This window comes from Alosa pseudoharengus, unplaced genomic scaffold (assembly GCF_046254945.1).
Source record: "Alosa pseudoharengus isolate Yale_2024_CS ecotype anadromous, Long Island Sound unplaced genomic scaffold, YU_APseudo_1.1 YU_APseudo_1.1_scf_6, whole genome shotgun sequence".
In the NCBI taxonomy this organism is placed as follows: Eukaryota; Metazoa; Chordata; class Actinopteri; order Clupeiformes; family Clupeidae; genus Alosa; species Alosa pseudoharengus.
In genome coordinates, this window is record NW_027468848.1 from 8906540 (window position 1) to 8930082 (window position 23543).

A 23543-nucleotide genomic window follows, 5' to 3' on the forward strand; every position below is an offset into this window, starting at 1 on the left:
GAGAGGCTGGCGTTTGGCTGGCAGTCTTGCGGCATACCTGGCACAGCGTAGCTAAATGCCCGTTTGGCAGTGACCGTCGAGCGCAGGTAGCCCGGTGATGGCTCCAGCTGCTCCGTGTTTGCTTTTGTTGTTTTGTTTGTTTGTTGTGTTTCACCAGTGTGATTTGTAAACAGTGGACATGCTGAAGTTGTTTCCCCAGCTTTTTAGCGGCTTAGATACCTCAGGAATAGGCCTCCAAAAGGGAAATATTAGCATAACCGCAGCAATGAGGAGCGTGTGGTCACTGTGGCCACTGACGGCAAGTTGGACCAGTGTCCAGTAATGGTGGTGCAGTGTCATAATTAGAGCTAAAGCGTATTAGCCTGCTCCCTCCTGCACTAGGCGAAGACTGGAGGCCATTGTTACAGATGAGCAGTTAGCTGTAGCCATGTTGACCACTGACACACACACACACACACACACACACACACACGTAGGAATAGATCAGGAGGAATAGAAGTGGAGATAGCTGAAGGCCAAATATTAAGCAAACAGTTCCTGACATGTAAGAAATGAAAGTAAGAAATGCCAACACCTTTCTTAATCCACCCACATGTCTCTCTCTCTCCCTCCTTCCTCCACTCTCCCCCTTTCTCTCCCTCCCATTCCCAGTCTCTATCCCTCCATCCTGCATTCTTTTCACTTCCTCTGCACTTGCTCACCCTTCACCTCATTTCACACTTCTCATGTTATTTTAATTCTCTCTCACACACACACGCACACACACACTGTTACGTACACATTGTTATGTGTTTACTTTTATGTCTGCATGTGTTATGATTATATGAAGTCATAACATAGGGCTGGATCATAAATAGTTTTGATGTCCAGTTCAGTAAGTCCTTATGACCACAGGCAGCCTAAACCTGGCTTTTAGACTTAAACTGAGTGGTCATTTGGATGATCTTACCTGCGTTGCACCACTATTTTTAAAACCAGCCAATGAAATCCAGTATTGTTTACCTCTAAGCCAATCAGGCTAGACCTTAATCCTGGTGGCAGCCAATGACTATGCTTCCTGTGGCTCCTCTCCCAGCAGATGACCTGGCCAACCAATCCCTGGGCTATGTGACAGAGCTGAGTGAGGAGAGCACAGCGCTGGTGTGGGAGTGTGAGCAGGCCGAGGAGGAGGAGGAGGAGGAGGAGGAAGAGGCGGACGGAGCGGAGCGCAGAGGAATGGGAGTGGGCAGGAACACCACCTCCAAAGCCATGGACTCCACGGGAGAGGGCGGGAAGTACGAGGAGGACAGCAAGCGTGCCGCTGACTTCTACCCCGTCCCCGTAAGTGTGTGTGTGTGTGTGTGGAAGAGAGAGTGTGTGTTTGTGTGTGTGTGTGGAAGAGAGAGTGTGTGTGTGTGTTACGGCTGTCACTTTACGTTCGAAAATCGATTGCACAATCGATTGGACCAAACAACACAAGTTTCGAAAACTAAAATAGGGAATCGATTTTAACCAAATATTTACACTATTAATTTTAAACGAAATAAACAAATAAAAAAGATAGATGTAACAAAATTCACAAACAAGAATATAAGAATATAAAAGAATTCCGAAGTGCAGTAAACATTGCGAAAGCTAAAAAGAAAATTCCCACCAATTTTACGCACCGCGAACAGCTGTTTCAATCAGCTGCTGTGCTGCTCGTGTTTTGCCAAAAAATGGAGGACAACGCGATCAACCTTTGCGACATGTAGAGAGACGAGTGATAGGCCCTAGTAACTTGAGGAGTTCGATGTGAAAGTACTTCGGATTTTTGGTATATCAAACTATGGAGAAGAACAAAGCGGTAGGCTACGCAAACTGTGCAATTGTTCTACGTAGGCGAAATTTGTTTGACATTTCTAATCGTAAACACAGACACAGCTACGTTGAAGCCTGCAGTCATGTCACTGATGTAATGGCAGTCCACTCGGCTTACTGGTTTTCGAGAATGTTGCACTTCTGTTTGTCATTGTGCACGAAACTTAACGCCAATAAATCATCAGAAATATTTCTGGCTTGCGTCTACAAGCGCCCTCTTTACGTTCGTCCTAATGCCTGTTAGTTGTTTGTGGATTGGCCTATATTTGGAAATGGAAACGTCTTTAGACATAAAAAGTCGATTTTACAATCGATTCAATGAACACTTATGTCTCAAAAATCGAACAGGATTTTTTCACAAAAGTGACAGCCCTAGTGTGTGTGTGTATGTGTGTGTGTGTGTGTATGAAAAAGAGTTTGTGTGTTAGGGGTGGAACGGTACATATTCGTATTGAACCGAAACGGTACGGGCGTCACGGTTCGGTGCATGAATTTACACGGAGAATGCACGGTATAAAAATGCATAAAACTCGCATGCAAATTCATTAATGTAATGCAGAATTACTGTTAGATACGAGAGTTACGAGGGTTCTTTAGGGACACCTAATCGGTAGCCCCGCCTTAACTCTGAAGCTCGTCGATCGAGTCAGTCAGTCAGAGATAGCAGCACTAAGGTCGAGTATGGCGTGTGGTGGCGACCCACAAGAGTTAGGACTGCTGGTCTCTTTAAGATTGCAAGTTTGGGAAAACGTCGGTTTCCTGGTCAGTTACAGTAGTACAGGCGAGAGAGTGGTGGAGAAGACAAGGACTGTGTGTCGGCCTTGTTCAGCAGTTGTTGGGTATGTGAGTGGAAATACATCGAACACACGTATCTGACGCCATCACCCAGATGTACCAATCTCTGGAACCAGACAAAAAAAATCTCACTACATTGCTTCACCAGCCTTTAGATACACATACAAATAGGGCCAAAACCTTTTTTTTTATTATTATAATTATTCTATGTAATATGCACTTATTCATAAATAAGAGCTGCTGTGGGCCTATTTTCAGCTTTATAGCTGATTGTCTTATTTTGTTTACAAGTTGTTTACATCTTACTTTACACACTTCTGGTTGTTGCAGCTAGCTCAGGGGAGAGACGGTATGACACTAGGTCAGGGGTGGGCAAACTTTTTGGCTCAAGGGCCGCATTGGGTTTTGAAAATTGCCCGGCAGGCCGCACAACCCCCCAGCCCTGTTTAACAAATGTACTATACATTGTGCACTGTCACTTTATAAGCACTTTACGTTTATTTCTCAATGATCTTCTGCCCGCTATGGTTAGTGCTGTACCTATGGCTGTGCCCTCTCACAGTTTAGAAATGGTCAGTAGTGGGAACTACTGCTGCCTTCATCCTTCTAAAAGTTTCTTATAAGAAGGAGATATCAGTTATCAACAATGACAAGCCAGCTGGAACCTGCCGCTCTCTCTCCCTCTTGAGCGCAGACGCGTTCCCAATTAAATGGAGCATAACGCTCAAGTTAGATCTGCTGCAAAGGAGATAACTAAGAGTAGGCCTATTATCTCTATTAAACATGATGTTTTGACATTAACATTGTAAACATTCTCTAAGGAGAGTGAAAAGCAGTTTGCAGTAAAGCTAACCAACGTTGTCTATCATATGAAAAAAATAGCGAGCAGCCTGATAACCACATTAAATGCTTGGCGGGCCGGATGAAAGTGCTTGGCGGGCCGCAGTTTGCCCACCCCTACACTAGGTGGTACAGCCGGAGACATGCACAAAACAAAACAAAAAAAATTGCCTTCTGCATTTTTGTTTTGCTTTTAAGTGTGTGTGTGCGTGCCAACCCTTAAGCGATGCATGACGTCTTCTCAGCCTTACAATGAAACCATCTGTGTGCGTGTTTGTATGTTTGTCTGTTAGAGAGATATGTATGAGTTTGAAATAAACAAACCGTGTGTGTGTGTGTGTGTGAGAGAGAGAGAAATGTATGAGTTTGAAATAAACAAACCTTCTTTGTGTGTGTGTGTTTGTTTGTGAGAGAGATATGTATGAGTTTGAGATACACAAACCATCTCTGAGAGTGTGTGAGAGTGTGTGAGAGTGTGTGGGAGTGTGTCTGAATTGGGCACATGCACACTGGGCCCACGTGGGATGGGGATGGGTAATCAGCTGGGTATGAAACTCATTGGAATTTCAGTTTTATTTAAAAAAAAAATATGTTTCTTCTTGTGGTGTGGTGTACTTTGGTGTGAGGCATTTAGGACCATGCTGTGCATCTTTATTGGCATCACTGTGTGTGTGTGTGTGTGTGTGTGTGCGTGTGCGTGTGTGTGCGTGTGCGTGCGTGTATCCACTTGAGCTCTGTGAAGACACTTGGAGTGAACAGGCTATAATGATAGAGGCCCGCATGTAGCAACCCATCATTACTCTTCCTCAGAGAGAGACAGAGAGACAGAATGCTTAACTATAATCCAAACTTAACTTACTCTCTTTTTTTCAGTCACTATGTACATATTTTCTTCAATTATGCCTTCCTCAGTTTTTCAAAATGGCGGTTTCTTCTTAAGAAGAATGTCAATCATGATGTGTGGAGGTTTTTCTTTATACATCCGTACTATCATGAACCAATGCTTTCACTCAATGTGAACAATTTTCTTAACCTTAAAAAACGGTTTTGGCTCGATGGATTTCAGTGACCGAGAAGAAATCTCTCTGCGGCACACATCTTTCATCAACATCAAAAACGATCGATAGCCAACAAAACAATGACACAAACTGACATACTGACACACACACTACAAGACACAAACTGACATACTGACACACACACACTACAGGACTGCACAAAGAGTTATTTTTAGAAACTCGCAGCCTTTGTTGTTTGCTGATGCTGGGACACACGGAGACGTAGGCCATCTAGAGAAATCGCTGGACAAATGCTGCTACTACTACTACTACTACTACTACTACTACTACCACTACTACCACTACTACTACTACTACTACTACTACTATACTACTACTACTACACTACTGTACTACTACTACTACTACTACTACTACTACTACTACTACTACTACACTACTATACTACTACTACTACTACTACTACACTACTATACTACTACTACCACTACTACCACTACTACTATACTACTACTACTACTACTACTACTACTACTACTACTACTACTACCACTACTATACTACTACTACTACACTACTACTACTACTACACTACTATACTACTACTACCACTACTACCACTACTACTACTACTACACTACTATACTACTACTACTACTACTACTACTACTACTACTACTACCACTACTACTACTACTACTACTACTACTACTACACTACTATACTACTACTACTACTACTACACTACTACTACTACTACTACTACTACTACTACTATACTACTACCACTTCCACTACCACTACCACTACCACTACTACTACTACTACTACTACTAATAATAATAATAATAATAATAATAAGCTTTATTTGTATAGCACCTTTCATACACAGAATGCAGCTCAAAGTTCTTTACATTTGGAGCATGCAACACAATGTAGTCCCGATGGTTGCAGTTTGTTAGGCGTGATCGCTGCGTGATCGCTGCAGTCAGTAGCCTAGCCTACATAAACACTCTCATCGGGGAACTGTCCCCATTACGTGGATCTAAAAACCAACTGATGTTTGAAGTGCTGTGCGCTCCAACGCTACTACTACTTTTCTTTTTTTTTTAAAGACCATGAGATTCTGTTAAATCTGAATCTGTTACATATAAAGAATTTCAGAAGGGAAGTATATTTTCATAAGATTTTGACATTAATGTTGATGTTGGCTTTTTAAATATTTTATTGTTTTGTTTTGTTTGTTTGTTTGTTTGTGTTTGTTTATTCATTCTTAAATCAACTGTAGAGGATGAGACGGAGGGGTTGAAGTGTCCTCTAGCGACTCTTTGACTGCCTGAACCCTCCGCCATGACGGCAAACATCTGCTACCAGAGCTGTACTGAGAAGCACTCAAACACATACACACACACACACACACACACACACACACACACACACACACACACACACACTTCCACACAGCGAAAAGAGTGTATTCCGAAGCTGCTGGGTAGCTGGAAAGAACTAATTAAATTAAATTGTGCAAACGCTAAACTTGACCCTTAAGACAGACACACACACACACACACACACACACACACACACACACACACACACACACACACACACACACACACACACACACACAGAAAAAAAGGTTGTCTGTTCACATGTGGCCAGCTGCCTTATTTATGTATTATGTACACGTGCAGGAGTGTAAAAAAGCTAGAGTGTGTGTGTGTGTGTAGGTTGTACCTATGATGAGCAGACACTGATCTTTTGATCTGCAGTAGACTATGTTAGCCACAATTTCTTTAACCACACTATAGTGTGTGTGTGTGTGTGTGTGTGTATGTGTGTGTACATTATTCGCTTGCTCGCTCGACAGATGGGCATCCTTTGAGTCAACATGGGTTGTTGTTGCTATGGCAGCCATGGCCTCTTGGTTTGGGCCTTATTTTGTTAGGATGGAGGGCTACCTGTCGGGTAGCCGTGGGATCATGCTTACTCAGTGAAGTTTGGGCAAGCTGCTATGTGGAGGTTTAGTATTATTTATTTATTTATTTATTTATGTATTTATTTGGAGTAATGACGAAATGTCAGGAAACAATTGTTCTGAGATTGCGTAAATGTAAAAAATGCCTAAGCTCTGTCTTGTCCATATATCATCTGATGTAACAGGCAAACCATTTTGCGCCAGGCTGTCTCTCTTTTGTACCACGTATAGTGTCATATTAAGTGCAGTCAAGTCGATTGAAGAGTGCCTTGTAAAGAGTGCCAATTGTAGCTAGTTGAACCTGTTTTAATATGCCTTAGCCACATCACTTCAAACATGTTATCATCTGGCTTTGTAGTTCAGTTTTAGATGGGGTTTGTGTGTGTTTAAACGGTGTTTGTAAAAATGTTGCTAGAAGAGAAGATAAACTAGCAAAGCATTTCCTGGTACTCCATGACCTAGATTAGCATATAAACAAAATCTGTCAAATAATGAACACACTCACTCTCTCTCTCTCTCTCTCTCTCTCTCTCTCTCTCTCTCTCTCTCTCTCCTTTCTCTCTCTCTCTCTCTCTCTCTCCTTTCTCTCTCTCTCTCTCTCTCCTTTCTCTCTCTCTCTCTCTCTCCTTTCTCTCCCTCTCTCTCTCTTCTTTCTCTCTCTCTCTCTCTCTCTCTTCTTTCTCTCTCTCTCTCTCTCCTTTCTCTCTCTCTCTCTTCTTTCTCTCTCTCCCTCCTTTCTCTCTCTCTCTCTCTCTTCTTTCTCTCTCTCTCTCTCCTTTCTCTCCCTCTCTCTCTCTTCTTTCTCTCTCTCTCTCTCTCCTTTCTCTCTCCCTCTCTCTCTCTTCTTTCTCTCTCTCCCTCTCTCTCTCTTTCTTTTTTCTTTTTCTTTCTTTCTTTCTTTCTCTCTCTCTTTCTTTGCATCTTTATTTACATGCTTCTGTTTGTGTGTGTGTGTGTGTGTGTACGTATTTGCTTTGCTTGTATTTCCATACAATCCCAGCATTGCATTCAAAGTGTGTTCCTTATTTCCATTTTTTAAAATTCCTGGCATGGGTGAGTATCTGTGGTTGGGTGGATTTAATCGGGTGAGTGTATTTGGATGTACTTCCAAGATCACACAGAGGCCACATACACATGCATACGCGCACACACACACACACACACACACACACACACACACACACTCACAATGACAAGTCACCGTCTCACTGAAACACGTACAGGGAGCAGAGTTCCATGGTTATTTATTTAATTAATATTTATATAATGTATTGCCTAACAAAATGTAGTGACATTTAAAGAATAAATATGGAGTTGAATTGAATGCATTTCAGAGAGACTTGTTAATGGATGATGATGGCTGACATTTAGGGGTGTGTGTGTGTGTGTGTGTGTGTGTGCCTACAAGCAGTGTGTGTGTAAGAGAGCGGTGAGGTGAGGGGAGGTGTAAGGGGTTTTCACGGACCCAGTTCCGTGAGTGTGTTTGGCATACAGTCAAACTGTAACAGCCCAGTCACCGTGATTTTTAAAAAAGCTCAAACATTGCCATGATGGCTGAGTCACTACAGGTGGGTTTAAAAAAAAAATACAATATTGTGGAAAGGTTCATTTTTACCCCCTAATTTAGTTCAAAACATGGATTTTTAATATATTCTAGATTCATTAGATATAAAGTGAAATATGTCAAGCCATTTTTTGTTCTTGATTATTACGGCTTACAGCTCATGATGTGTATCTCAAAATATTAGAATAAGGAGGTTATAATACAGAAATCATCACAGATGTGGAAACATCAAACTGGACTTCAAGCAACTTGGATTCTGTGCCTCTCCACTTTTCCTCCAGACTTGGATTCTGTGCCTCTCCACTTTTCCTCCAGACTTGGATTCTGTGCCTCCACTTTTCCTCCAGACTCTTGGATTCTGTGCCTCTCCACTTTTCCTCCAGACTCTTGGGACATTGATTGGACCCTGATATCCAAATGAAATGCAAATTCTGTTTCCATGTGAAAAGAGGAGTTTGAACCACTGAGCAACGGTCCAGTTCTGTCTCTTCTTAGCCCAGGTAAGACACTCTAATCTGGTCTCTGATTCAGGAGTGGCTTGACACTAGGAATAATTATGCCACTTGTAGCCCATTTCCTGGACACGTGTGTGCGTGGCGGCTCTTGATGCAGACTCCAGCCTCAGTCCACTCCTTGTGAAGTTCCCCCAAGTTTTTGTAGTTTTTGGATCGACTTTGCGTGACAAATCTCTCAAGGCTGCTGTCATTCTTGTTGCTTGCACACCTTTTCCCTAACACACTTTTCCATTCCAGTCAACTTTCTGTGAAAATGCTTTCATACAGCACTCAATACTCTGCCCACCTTCTGTGGCAGGTGTCAATTAGTGCCTTTTGGACAACTATCAAGTCTATATATACTCTTTTGATCCCGTGAGGGAAATTTGGTCTCTGCATTTATCCCAATCCGTGAATTAGTGAAACACACTCAGCACACAGTGAACACACAGTGAGGTGAAGCACACACTAATCCCGGCGCAGTGAGCTGCCTGCAACAACAGCGGCGCTCGGGGAGCAGTGAGGGGTTAGGTGCTTTGCTCAAGGGCACTTCAGCCGTGTCTGGTCGGGGGTCGAACCGGCAACCCTCCGGTTACAAGTCCGAAGCGCTAACCAATAGACCACGGCTGCCAACTAAGTCTGCAGTCTTTCCCATGATTGTACTTGTGTTTACTGAACCAGACTAAGAGTTTAAAGACTCAGTAAACTGACATTTCTGTAACCACCTCTTTATTCTAATACATCTAATGAATCTAGAATATTTTAAAGATACACTTTTTGAACTGAATTAGGGGTAAAAATGAACTTTTCCACGATATTCAAATTTTTTTATACCCACCTGTATATGACAGCTATGGAATGTGCGTTTGAGTGTGCCAGATTCAAGAGCTCATGAACCCTCACACAAAAAAAAATTGATAAGAGTCTCTGAATACAAAGGTCTTGACATCTGGCTGGACGAGAATCTTACATTTGATCACCATATAGCCAACCTAGAAAAAAACAAACAGACAAAAAAAATTCTACAGAAACAAAACCAGCCTCCCTGTGAGAAGTAGGAAAGAAGTTGTTAATGTGATGTATAGAAATGCTGCTGCTTCCTCACTGAAGACCCTGAAGTCCATCCATCCCTCTGCCCTGTCAATCATTACTGGTGATGGCTATTTACTCATCATTGTGTCCTCTGGCAAAGTGGGTTGGTCATCTTTTACAGAGAGGAGAAATAGATATTAGTATCTGCTATATTTAATCATCATTGTGTCCTCTGGTAAAGTGGGTTGGTCATCTTTTACAGAGAAGAGAAATAGATATTAGTATCTGTCTACAAAGGTAATTGTTGGGAAATTACCGGGTAATGTTTCAAAAACATGCTTGTTTGGAATTCTGATCACTATCAGACCAGATCAAATGATTGAATGAATGAATGAATGAATAAACGAATTTATATATCACATTTAAGACCAAAGAGCAATAAAAGAGAAACACCAAACACAGAGACATGCAGTATTTACAAACAACAACACGGTCCTCCAAAACCCAACTTCAGGATCAGCAGTTACCAAATGCCAGTTGGGAAAAGTGTGTTTTAAGCCTGGATTTAAAAGCAGTCAGGGTTGGTATATTCCTGATGTAAAAGCAGTCAGGGTTTCTACACACAGTTGCGTTCCGTCAATGCATGCCAGTGGGTGTTCGCGACGGTAGCTATGCAAATGACTTAAGGTATAACCTGTAATTTGATTATCTGGTGCCATCTGTTGTTCGTAATTTGATTGGCTGGTGCCGTCTGTTGTTCGCTTGTTTGTAATTTGATTGGCTGGTGCCGTCCGTCGGTGCAGCAACAGCTGAACTTCTCAGGCGAGCGACGGGAGCAACGCGACGCAACGGACCCACAATTCAGTTCGGCAACAGATGACATTAGCCCATGTAAAGTGAATGGGATGCGTCTCCAGCACTGCAACGCACGCAACTGTGTGTATGAGCCGTCAGGGTTGGTATATTTCTGAGAGCCGTTGGAAGAGTATTGGTGTATTTAGGTAAATGCAAGGTCTCCGTTTTGTTTGAGTCGTAATTCGTGGCTGTGGAATAATCAAAAGTGACAGGGGTAAATGGCAAATATGAACCATACTATCTATAACGTTGGTAATTGAGCTAAAGTAAACATCTGATAAGTGTTTCTACATAAATTGTTAATGTGGTGGTGTAATAATGTGATGGTGTAATAATGTGGTGGTGTAATAATGTGGTGGTGTAATAATGTGATGGTGTAATAATGTGGTGGTGTAATAATGTGATGGGTCCACCAGACCCGGGAACATTTGCTGAGTAACAAAAATATGAAAACCGCACTCATACAGTCTGAAGCCATACACACCCTATCAGAAAGCCTGAAGGCTGCTTTAGGAACTACTAGGGGTGTGTGTGTGTTGGAAAATAATTGTTGATTTTGGAGACAATTGAGGTGATTAGCTTTATACCCTCTTAGATTAATGGCGGTGATGTTGATGAGGGTTGTGTGTGTATGTTTGTGTGTATGTGAGTGATTGACAGGAAGTGGTAAATAGTGATGTTGATGATTGTGTGTGTGTGTGTGTGTGTGTGTGATTGACAGGTGGTGGTGAACGGGGTGAGCCAGGCCAATGGCGAGCAGGACACCGAAGACACTGAGCTCATGGCCATTTACACTAAAGAGGACAAGGCTACTGACAAGGTGAGATGCACTGTGTGTGTGTGTGTGTGTGTGATGAGCTTATGACCATCCACACTAAAAAACAACAAGGCTACAGATAAGTTGTGTGTGTGTGTGTGTGTATGTGTGTGTGTGTGGGGTGATGTAAATGTAAATCAGGTTTATAGGCCAAGTATACTTGCGTATGTGGAATTTGGTCTCTGCATTTATCCCATCCGTGAATTTGTGAAATACACAGTGAACACACAGTGAGGTGAGGCACACACAAACCCGGAGCAGTGAGCTGCCTTGCTACAGCGGCGCTCGGGGAGCAGTGAGGGGTTAGGTGCCTTGCTCAAGGGCACTTCAGCCGTGGATGTGGGCATACGAGAGCAGTACTCAACCATTTCCCCCGCCCACATTTTTCCTACTGGGTCGGGGATCGAACCGGCAACCCTTTTGGTTTCAAGCCCGAAGCCCTAACCAGTAGGCCACAGATGCCCCTAATGGCATTCCTGCTGTCACGTTTTGTGTGTTATCACCCTGAATCGATGTGGACATGCTTGTGTGGGCTGCCTATTTCTGAAATGGCATTAAACCCAATAGTAGGCCTAAATGACCTAAATCCCATAGCCTATGTTAACCCTTAGAACCCTAAGCTGTTTTTAGGGCATTTTCACTACCTTTATTCATAAGGATTTATTCTGGTCATTGTAAGTGCCACACACATATATTATATATTGTTTTTTTCAGGAGAGTTTAGGCTATTCAGATCTGCCATCATTTCATGTATTAATACTAGCATTGATTTTATTTTGATTTTTAAAGAATTAAAATATAAAAAGTGTATTATAAAAATTCTTATATTTCGACATGTATCTCACCACAGCAAGCTCACAGCTCTACATGCATTTCATGTGTGTGTAGGGCAGACTGTCCTGAATCGGGCAATATAATTGCCATGTTGGAGGGATACTCTGGGACTGAGCAATTTACAGAAATATTTGCTGTGTGATTTACGGAAATAAATGCCATTTTTTATTTAGTGATGAAAAATGACCTTTCTGCGCTCCATATCTGTGACACGAACTGATCTGACCTGACTTGACCCGAGGTTGCGTGTTAGCCTGCGTGCCTGTGTGTATGCAGTCATAATAATTCTCAACTCTTTACTGCATTGCCATGAACAAAGTAAAGGCAAAAAAGGTGTTTATTTGTTGAACAAATTGGGATGCAATGTGAGCCTTGAATTGGATGCCATGCAGGAATTTGCTAGGATCTCAAAACCGGAATATGAACATGCTTTGCCATAGAGAAACACATGATAGCATTGGATTATAAACATGCTTTGCCACAAGAACAGACAAAAACGTGGGGTAAGTCCAGCTATATGAAGTTATTATTTTGCTGTCACTTCGTCTGTTTTATAACCCAGAAGGATGTACTTGGTATCAAATGATAGCTCTGAGTCTCCTCTTTCATCTGACATGCGTGGCATATCTATGCGATCATGGGTCCGCGAGTAATTCAAACGAGAGTAATGAGTGTGCAGCTTGGTTTGTGTACATGACGTTAATATTTTGCAGTCACTTCGTCTGGTTTTATAAGCTAGAAGGATCGATAAACATGGTACCAATGGATAGCCCTGTGCTCCCTCTTTCATCTGATATGCTTGCCATATCGATGCGATCACGGGTTCGCGAGTAATTCAAACTAGAGTAATGTGTGTGCAGGTGAATGCAGAGAAGTATAGACTGTAAATATGATGCAATTTGATTTAATTTCATGATTTTTTTTAATTTTCATACTTGATCGTACAGACAAGTGTGTAGTCTCGTTGGAAAGCCCCACTTCTGCTCTGTCGTGCAATAAAGGTTTCATCTCGCTGCGATGAACCGTTCCGGAGCAATGTAACAGAGAAGAAAGGGTGTGTTTTTTGACGCACTTTGCGTCAATCGGGTTCTAAGGGTTAAGTTAGCAACACAAACTTGAGAGCTGCAAGTGAGCAAATCAACTTGATATTAACCTATTTTGTGTTACTGTGCGGCCACAGCATCACTTAAAATACCAGCCATGTCTCGCTGTTTATGGCACGTCAGCTGTGCCTACGTGTGTGTGAGGAGAAGAGGGAAGTGTGGCTGTGGCTTGAGTGGACTCTAGGGGAGTTTTATTAGGGGAGAGCTGGGAGAGATGAAAGGAGAAATCCAACAAGTTTTCACATACAGTAGATCTCAGTTTCTCGAGGTCACTAAGTACTGTCAGTACGAAAAGAAAAAAACCTGAAAAGTGTGGAGGAGGAAGGTGTCGTTGCGGGTGCCACTCAGTCCGTTTCTGAGTGCATGTCTCCTCTAGATGCTTGACCCCATCATTGCACAGGGAGTGGCACACACACACACACACACATCATTCATGTTGGATAACTGTAACTGAACTCTCTCTTCTCACTTTCTCTTCCTGATTTAAATGTTCTCTTTCATTGTCCCTTGAATCACCAGACCTTTGCAAAAATGCCAACCTCACACACACACACACACACACACACACACACACACACACACACACACCCTTATCCTTTTTTCCTCATTTGTTACTTGTTGTGTCCGTGTTCCTCTCTCTCCCCCTCTCCCTTTCCTTATTTTTCTTTTCTCTCTCTCTCTCTCTGTCTCTGTCTCTGTCTCTCTCTCTGTCTCTCGCTCTCTCTCTCTCTCTCTCTCTCTCGCTCTCTCTCTCTCTCTCTCTCTGTCTCTGTCTCTCTCTGTCTCTCTCTCTCTCTCTCTCTCTCTCTCTCTCTCTGTCTCTGCCCCACTTCTGAGTGAGTCATTGTGACTCTGCACTTTTTGTTTTCAACTGAAAGCTTGAGGACTAAACATTTTGGAGGAAGTGTGTGTGTATGTATGTGTGTGTGTGTGTGTGTGTGTGTGACTGGACTTTTTTTCAGCTCAAAGAATGGGCACTAACAAGACGTGTGTGTCTGTGTGTGGTGGTGGTTGGGGGTGTATCGAGAAATTCCCCCTGCTTCTGTGAACTTTCTCTCCATTTCTCCATTCCTTTCTCTCTCTCTCTCACACACTATCACACATTCTTTCTCTCTTTCATCTTTTCCTCACTTGCTCTCTCTCACACTCTTTCTCTCTCAATTCAAGAAAGCTTTTCTGGCATGTCTGCTTTACTGGCACCGTTTCAGTGACATCATTGCCAAAGGTCAAGTATTTTAACGGATAATTGCATAAATAACATAATTGCACATTCTAACTCAATTTAACTCCGATTTTAGCTCAATTACATATCAATAACATTTTTGTCAATGCTTAACTACATATGAATTCAATTCAGTGCATTACATATCCATTCAATGCATTTAAATAATGATGCAAGATTGTTTAAATGTCTGTAACTTACATAGATTTAAACTTACAAAATATAACTTTTATCTTACATAAAATAACTTGCATATCTCTCCCTTACAAAACATAACTTTTATCTTACATAAAATAACTTGCATATCTCTCCCTTGCAAAACATAACTTTTATCTTACATAAAATAACTTGCATATCTCTCCCTTACAAAACATAACTTTTATCTTACATAAAATAACTTACATATCTCTCTCCCTTACAAAACATAACTTGTTTCTTACATAAAATAATTAACATACACCCCACCCACACCACCACCACACCCTTCTGCTGATTCACTATCTAATAACCCTTTTTTTCGTTGCCTTTCGGTTTCTTTCTTTCTTTCTTTCTTTCTTTCTTTCTTTCTTTCTTTCTTTCTTTCTTTCTTTCTTTCTTTCTTTCTTTCTTTCTTTCTTTCTTTCTTTCTTTCTTTCTTTCTTTCTTTCTTTCTTTCTTTCTTTCTTTCTTTCTTTCTTTCTTTCTTTCTTTCTTTCTTTCTTTCTTTCTTTCTTTCTTCCTTCCTTCCTTCCTTCCTGCCTGCCTCTGTCCCCCCACACCCTTCTGCTGATTCACTGTCTCATAACCCTTTTTTCCTTGTTCTCTCTCTCTCTCCTTCTGTTGTTCTGTGCAGTCACATGATTGTGTGAGTCTGTAATCCTCATTGAAGGTTTTTTCCATTGTGCATGTGTGCGTGATGTGATGATGCGTATGCCTGTGCGTGTGTGTGTGTGTGGAGGGTGGGGTTCTCTGCTGGGGATTGTTGCACCTGTTCAGGTGGATTCTGGAACCTGTTCGCTTTGGTACTAACGTTAGTTGGAGGCCTGTTAGTAGCGTAAACAGGAGTTTGTGAGTTAACAGGAACAGACACACACACACAGGCACACACAGGCACAGGCATACGCATCATCACTTACGTGAGCACACAGGCACAGACATATACGCTAACGTGAACACACACACACACACACACACACACATGCATGAACACACACGCACATGCATGAACAAGCACATGTAATCATAGCAGAGCAGAGTGCTTTGTCTGCTAGCTTGCTTTGTGTGTATTTGGCAAAAGTCTCCCCTGTGCTTATTCACTGCTGAATCTCCTGAGCCTGTTGTCTGCCCACATCAGCACCAAGCTACTAGACACACAGACACACAGACACACAGACACACACACACACAGACACACACACACACACATGCAGACCTGCTCATTCAGGAAAACAGCCTGTCACACATTCAGATACACACACATCCACACGTGTAGGCTAAAACTTAGGCTGCACAATTTGGGGAAATGCAATTGCAATTTGTATGACACATTTGGCCTATTGAACTCAAGCTTCAGTTCAATATTCCACATTTTACTGTTAGGCTTCACTGTCTGTCACTCAAGGCATAAATGGCATGACTTATTAATGATTAATCGTGCGGTCCAAGCTAATACGTGTCTCACACTAATATAAACACTCTCATATACATGCATGCACGCACAGTTTAACGGATGCCAGCTAGCTTAGTTGTGCGTGTGGAACGTTGGTAAACCTCACTCCCGACGCCTCAAGAGTGCTGCTGGCAGCCTGGGCTTTTAGCTCTACTGTCAGCACGCTCGACTCCCGATCCGAGGTGCTGCTGTTGGAGTCCGGGCGTGTGCAGGGCTGAATCGCGCAGGTTCAGCACACAGCAGGTTACGCACACATGCACGCGTGCACAGACACTAGTGATACTGTACAGCAGGCACTGCTGCACTTGCTGTTAAAAGAGGATGTTTGGACCAAGTGAGTCCTGCCACATTGTGTTCTGCTCGGCCACGGTCCAGTCCCGTCCCTACTGCTCATAAAGGCAGGAAGTGCGAGAACTCCACACACATGCACGTACTCTCCAAACACACAGACTTTGCTGCCTCATGCCATGGCGTATGGACACACACACACACACACACACACACACACACTCTCACCAAACACACACACTCTGCTGCCTCATGCCATGGCGTATGGACACACACACACTCTCACCAAACACACACACTCTGCTGCCTCATGCCATGGTGTATGGACACACACACACACACACACACACACACACACACACACTCTCACCAAACACACACACTCTGCTGCCTCATGCCATGGCGTATGGACACACACACACACACACACACACACACACACTCTCACCAAACACACACACTCTTCTGCCTCATGCATGGCCTACACACACACAAACACTGTGCTACTTCATACATGTCTGTGTGTGTGACACACACCGTCTCACACATAGCAACAGAGGGGTCCTAGTGAATGACCGACATGAAGTCCAGCCAGCCAACTGCACACTTACGGATGGCCGTTTCTGGGATATGAGAGGTACGATCCAGGCGATGTGTTGCTTGAGTCTGTTACTGTGGGATTTGTTCAAGCACACCCTGCGTGATAAATTGTTCAATTTCATTCAAATTAAGTTACATTTTTCTTGTTTTTAAATGGTGCCAAATGGTGGAGACTGAACTCCAAGCAAAACGAAGCATTGAAACGGTTGACTATTTATATATATTTTTTTGCATTGTTATGATGTACAATTACGAAGACTGTGTGAGGTGTCAGTGAGGATCTTTAAAGGTTTTTTAGAGCAGCGAGGGGTTGTATTAAAATGATTAACCGTGTGTGTGTGTGTGTGTGTGTGTGTGTGTGTGTGTGTGTGTGTGTGTTTTTGTGTGTGTGTTTGTGTGTGTGTACGTGTGTGTGTGTGTGTGTGTGTGTGTGTGTGTGTGTGTGTGTGTGTGTGTGTGTGTGTGTGTGTGTGTGTACGTGTGTGTGTTTGTGTGTTCCCTACATTTGCAGTGCTCCATGTCTGACACCATGGACAGTGTGGAGGACAGTGTTGGTATGCCGAGAATGGACATGATCTACACTATAGAGGACACACCTCCCTGGTACCTCTGTATCTTCCTGGGTTTGCAGGTAAATAAGTGTACACACACACACACACACACACACACACGCATAGATGATCACACAACATCACTAGTGCAGTGCAGTGCCCATTCAAAACAACAATCTTTTGCATGTCCAATGTGTGCTTCTTTTAATGATATCTTTTGCATGTCCAAACAGCCTCAAAGCTGTCACTGCACTCAATGGGGCCCTTAGCAAAACACCTGCCACGTTTGAAATCAGAGGCACACACACACACACACACACACACACACACACACACACACACACACACACGTGGATGCACACTTATGCATATCATGCATGCACTGACCTAATTCCTTTTCTGTGTGTGTGTGTGTGTGTGTGTGTGCAGCACTACCTGACATGTTTCAGCGGCACCATAGCGGTCCCCTTCCTGCTTGCCGATGCCATGTGTGTGGGCTTCGACCAGTGGGCCACCAGCCAGCTCATCGGCACCATATTCTTCTGCGTGGGCATCACCACTCTCCTACAGACCACCTTCGGTTGCCGGTCAGTGTGTGTGTGTGTGTGTGTGTGTGTGTGTGTGTGTGTGTGTCTGCACACCATCTTCTTCCGCATGGGCATCACCACCCTCCTGCAGACCACCTTTGCGGAGCTTAGGCCCGTTTCACACCGGGTGTGTCTGTTGCGTGGCGGTTGTTTGTCTGTTGCGTGGCGGTTGTGTGTCTGTTGCGTGGCCAGGGTGTCCGCGGGGTTGTAAAAGGTATTAAAAGGTAGTAAATGAAATTAGCCAAATTTAAGGCCATTTAAAAGTATTAAAAAGTAATAAACGTCATCTGATGAGGTATTACATTTTCGAACCACTAACTATGAGGTTTTCCATTTGTGTTAAGTGCAGGCCCAGGCTAGCCTAGAAATCTAGACGCACCCTAGCGGCGGCAAATTAATTTGCTCAGCTTGTACGTCTAATATCGAACCATAGGAATTTCTATTGGCTTAACACCGTGGATGACGGCCAATCACAGCGCTCTATTTCGTTAGAGAGTCTTAAGGCGGGCTTAACAGGATAACGACATCCTGCGACGGTGAACAACAAGGAAGGTGGCTATGGCAAACGAAGAGCGGTTGTTTGAATCGGCGTTGGCGTCAACTTTGGAGGAGTTGGACTTGTGCTTTTCTTTGAAAGTAGATCAACACAATGCACTTAAGTCATTCCTTTCGAAGAAGGATATATTTGCCGTTTTGCCGACCGGATACGGATATGGTCGTAGCGCTGGCCTATTGCATGCCTAGGCAGTTTGAAAGACAATTCTCTGCCCGCCCCTTGGATTAAGCGAGGTGAATGATTCGATGCCAGACTATACATGTCAATGATATAGGATGGCCCGCCAGGCTAGGCCCAGGCCCCTATCTCCTAAAATTCGCATTTATATCATATTAATTATATGTGCGAGTAGGACCTGAGTGATATGTCAGTGTGCGTTCGCACCGCGCCCCCTCAAACTGGATATATGGCTGGCTTGCTGCCAAACTTGTTGCCAAATGTTCGCTACTAGACGAAGTCATGGGAAAATGTAGTTTTTCAGACATTTGGTTAGAGGACTCGAGATTCAAAGACTGGCTTAGGCTAGTTGGCAACAGCCAAGAGGCTTATTGCCACGTCTGTAAAAAAAAAAAAGACAATAAATGTCACCTGGATGGGAGTGAATGCCGTCAGGTCACATAGTCTACTAGCCAGCAAACAAGAATGTGCGGACATAGTCAGAGGTGGAAGAGTCTACTGCCTGCCTCAGTGGCTCATCGGCCCCGTAGGGCTACCATCTCTCCACATAAATATGCGTCATTGAGGCTTAATCAAAGCTATCAGTATGTCTACGCTACCAGTTGTTATTGTAATCCAAAAAAGTAATAATTTGCGCCATCGCGTTTTCAATGACACAGGCTGTAAGAGCAGCAGACATAGCCTACAGTAAACTAGGCCTAGATACAGTATCACAATAACCCCTTTTCAAATTAAAAGTCCCCATGAAGGCAGAAGGCCTTTTCATTCAAACAAATATATAATTAAATGAAAGGGGAAAAAGCAAGAATATAACATGTAAACAGATGTACATGTTATAAGGGGTTATTTGCAATGAACTACCCCTGCCTTGACTACAGACTACAGTAAAACATAGGCCTGACAGTGTTGCTTTGTTTAGGCTATAAGATAAGGTTTAGCCTATAAGATTTAGCATTTTCTACCCTCAGTAAATGTCATGTTAAGGTTAGTTTAACAGGTGTGAACTTTACATTATTCAAAGCTTGCTCCCTTGATGTAGTATGTGATGAGATCAAAGTCCTAATAGACTTGCTAAAAATGTGTTGAATATAACAACCTGTGTAGGTTTTTATAGGCTGTATTGTAATATGCTATCAATATATTATAATATAATATATTTTAAGTCAGTGTATCAATTAGTTTCCCATAAGTCCCCAGAAGTCATCATTTAAGGGGTTATTTTTAAAAATGTTCGTCATGGGGAGCATGCAGGCCCAAAAGTATTTTATCACATGGGCCCACATTCTCCAGCAGCACCCAATCAATAATTAGTATTTTTGTAAAATGTGACCACCTATTTTTGAATGTGATACCTTGACTGGCAAAGTATACGAGACAGCAAGGGTGTGTGTGTGTGTGTGTGTGTGTGTACTGCGTATGGTCGTGGGCCTATTTGGAAGAAAGTCCAGTAAATCTTTTCTGATTTTCATTTGTCATTTTGTCTTGATTGAGATAGAGTGTAGTGGTGGAGAAGTGGTGTGTGCTCTTCCTCCACAATGAAATAACTTTTTATCTTGGGTTAGGATTAAATAACAAATAATTGTGTATAGGTCAGTGTTTTTATTGAAGCAAAAAGGAACAAAGTATCCAGGAACTGTAATAATAGATACTTGATTTTAATTGTAAGCATTGCTACACTTTCTTACTCAGAAAATTAAGTAACAAAATTACAGTAATCCGTTACTTTATAATTAGTTACCCCCAACACTGAATTTCGAAAGGTTGCCGCTAGTTGCAAGTCGTGTTGGTATTAAAAAATGTTGTGAAGGTATTAAAGAAGGTATTAAAAGTTATTAAATTCAACTTAAGAATTTCTGTATATACCCTGGTGGCGGTTGCGTGGCATTTTCTATGTCTTTGCACACCAGAAGCGTGTCTTACGCAGCGCTGCGGCGGCCTCTCTGCCAATTAAAACGTCTCTTCATTTTTTTTCTTCACTGTTTTGAATGGACACGCTTCCAACACGTTTCCAACACGCTTGCGTGTCGCGTGAAAAATAGGCGTATTTCTAGCATGCACGGCCCTTAAAGTATTCTGGCACCACGTGGGATCTCCAGCACGCGGCGCATGGATGTAATGGAAAAAAGGAAATAAACGTGTTGTAGATGCGCTTTGTCAAGTTCGAATCATTTGAGTTCACCTATGATAAGAGAGGAACGCAGCTCTCATTCTAACTAGCCTAATGTTGCTCTACAAACAGAAGTAAAGCAGGGCGGGTCTTGGCAAAACCGTCTTGCCAGCACTTTTGATCTTTTGAATGACTCATCATTTTTGTTAGAGGCCTAGGCCTAACATTCAGTTTGTAGCCTAAGAAAGTCACGAACATTTGGATGAAGGTAGCCTACTGGATTCATTGGTTGTCAATTATATTGCCAAATATAGAGTGGGCCAACAAAATTGGGGTAAAAAAAAATCATTTGTCTTTGTTACACCATAACATTATCTGAACGGAAAAAAAAAACGAAACACAAATGACTGAGTAGATCACCTATATTGAGGTGAAGCCTAGTTCAAAGTTGTGAGGCGCTCTTTGGCGCGTAATACAGGAAAAATCTCGACACTTGTTAAACGATGCAAAAACTTCTTCGCAAACAAACAATTGTTGTCCAGAGCTCAATGTTCCATCAGTCAGCGTCAACAAAGTTAATCAAGCAGTTCAAACGTTTAGTACCAAATGAAAGCGAAATCTTCCCAAAAATATTCAGGCTGCGTGAGTGGAGAAAGAGATAAGAGAGTGTGAGGCGTGCGGGAGGACGGAATCATTGAAAATAACGTTCGCTTGTGCTTTCTGTAAACACGTTTCTTCTTCATTAGCACCATGGCTTTATTTGTTCATTCAGAGCTAATGATATAGTCAGTCAGCCTTTACGTAAAGAAATGTGAAGACATTTGAACAAGTGGCCACGTTAAAAGGTAGCCCAAAACAGGTCAGATCGGTTAGTTCTTTATCGCAAGGGGTTACAGCTGACACACTGTCATTGTTATGTGATTTTAAAAAAAAGAGTGAGGAAGGGAGTGTGTGTGTGTGCCAGATAGCACCTACACTTTTGGATGCAAACAAATAAGTGTCTGTGTGTGTGTGTGTACGTGCCCTCACAATGTGGACACAAAATGTCCGGCTCAGGATTTTTTTTACCTTAACCTCTGCCTTTGGCTGCTTGGTGCATGTGTGTGTTTGTGTGTGTCTGCTGGTACTCCTTGAGTTATTCATTTTTATTTATTTGTTTGTTTGTTTGTTTGTTTGTTTGTTTGTTTGTTTGTAAGTGTGTGTGGGGGAGTTGAAAGTAGCTTATTGTGTGGTAGTTCTTGCGTTGTGGAACTGGAGCCTGCACTGTGCACGTGCTGCACCTTGCTCTCTGCCATCTCCTGAGAAGAGACTCAGCAGAATTCTCTCCGTCTTTTTTTTCCCCTCAGCTTCTCTGTTTTCAGTGTTCTGCTTTCTTTGCACCTCTTCTCTTACTGTTACCCACTGTCTCTCTTTATCTCTCTCTCTCCCTCTCTATCCCCCCCTTCTCTCCCTCTCTTCCTCCCTACCCCACCCTCTCTCTCTCTCTCCCTCTCTACCCCACCCTCTCTTTCTCTCTCTCTCTCCCTCTCCCTCTCTACCCCCCCCCTTCTCTCCCTCTCTCCCTCCCTACCCCACCCTCTCTTTCTCTCTCTCTCCCTCTCTACCCCACCCTCTCTTTCTCTCTCTCTCTCCCTCTCTACCCCCCCCTTCTCTCCCTCTCTCCCTCCCTACCCCACCCTCTCTTTCTCTCTCTCTCCCTCTCTACCCCACCCTCTCTCTCTCCCTCTCTCTCTCCCTCTCTACCCCCCCCTTCTCTCCCTCTCTTCCTCCCTACCCCACCCTCTCTTTCTCTCTCTCTCTCTCTCCCTCTCCCTCTCTACCCCCCCCTTCTCTCCCTCTCTCCCTCCCTACCCCACCCTCTCTTTCTCTCTCTCTCTCCCTCTCTACCCCACCCTCTCTTTCTCTCTCTCTCCCTCTCTACCCCACCCTCTCTTTCTCTCTCTCTCTCCCTCTCTACCCCCCCCCCCCTTCTCTCCCTCCCTACCCCACCCTCTCTTTCTCTCTCTCTCCCTCTCTACCCCACCCTCTCTTTCTCTCTCTCTCTCTCCCTCTCTACCCCCCCCTTCTCTCCCTCCCTACCCCACCCTCTCTTTCTCTCTCTCTCCCTCTCTACCCCACCCTCTCTTTCTCTCTCTCTCTCTCTCCCTCTCTCTCTCCCTCTCTACCCCCCCCCCCTTCTCTCCCTCTCTCCCTCCCTACCCCACCCTCTCTTTCTCTCTCTCTCTCCCGCTCTACCCCCCCTTCTCTCTCTCCCTCTCTCCCTCTCTTCACTTTTCTTGTTTGGAGAGCTCTTCAGAGGCATTGTTAAGGAGGTCTGAGACTCTCTCTTTGTGGATTGGCTTTTAAGAGGAACACACACACACACACACACATACATACACATAAAGGGCCTACTCACACTCTCTCTCTCACACACACACACACACTCACTCACACACTCATACACTTCGATGTGAATTGAGCTCACCTGGAGATGAGTAGGCAGAGGGTGGAGTGGCACTCCCTGGTCTCTCATGAGAAGATGGCCGAAGTGGGTCATGTGCGCGTGAACTGAAGCAGCCTCGTGCCGCCTGGGACCATTGCACTGACCCACACATGCTTGTGCTTAGCATCTTGCCCATGCTATTGAATTAGCAA

General features: G+C 43.3%; 1 protein-coding gene across 2 annotated transcripts in view; it reads left to right on the forward strand.

The window, feature by feature from the left end:
• The window catches only part of slc23a2 (solute carrier family 23 member 2), a 75779-nt gene that overhangs the window by 23100 nt on the left and 29136 nt on the right, over positions 1 to 23543 (forward strand). Inside the window, exons 2-5 of one of the 2 annotated variants that reach the window (XM_076270691.1) lie at positions 1076 to 1320; positions 11138 to 11236; positions 17440 to 17559; positions 17909 to 18066. In XM_076270691.1, coding sequence (XP_076126806.1) covers positions 1216 to 1320; positions 11138 to 11236; positions 17440 to 17559; positions 17909 to 18066 — 482 coding nt within the window. In that variant the 5' untranslated portion in view covers positions 1076 to 1215. The remainder of the gene's footprint in view (positions 1 to 1075; positions 1321 to 11137; positions 11237 to 17439; positions 17560 to 17908; positions 18067 to 23543) is intronic. The other variant, XM_076270692.1, reaches the window with a different exon arrangement.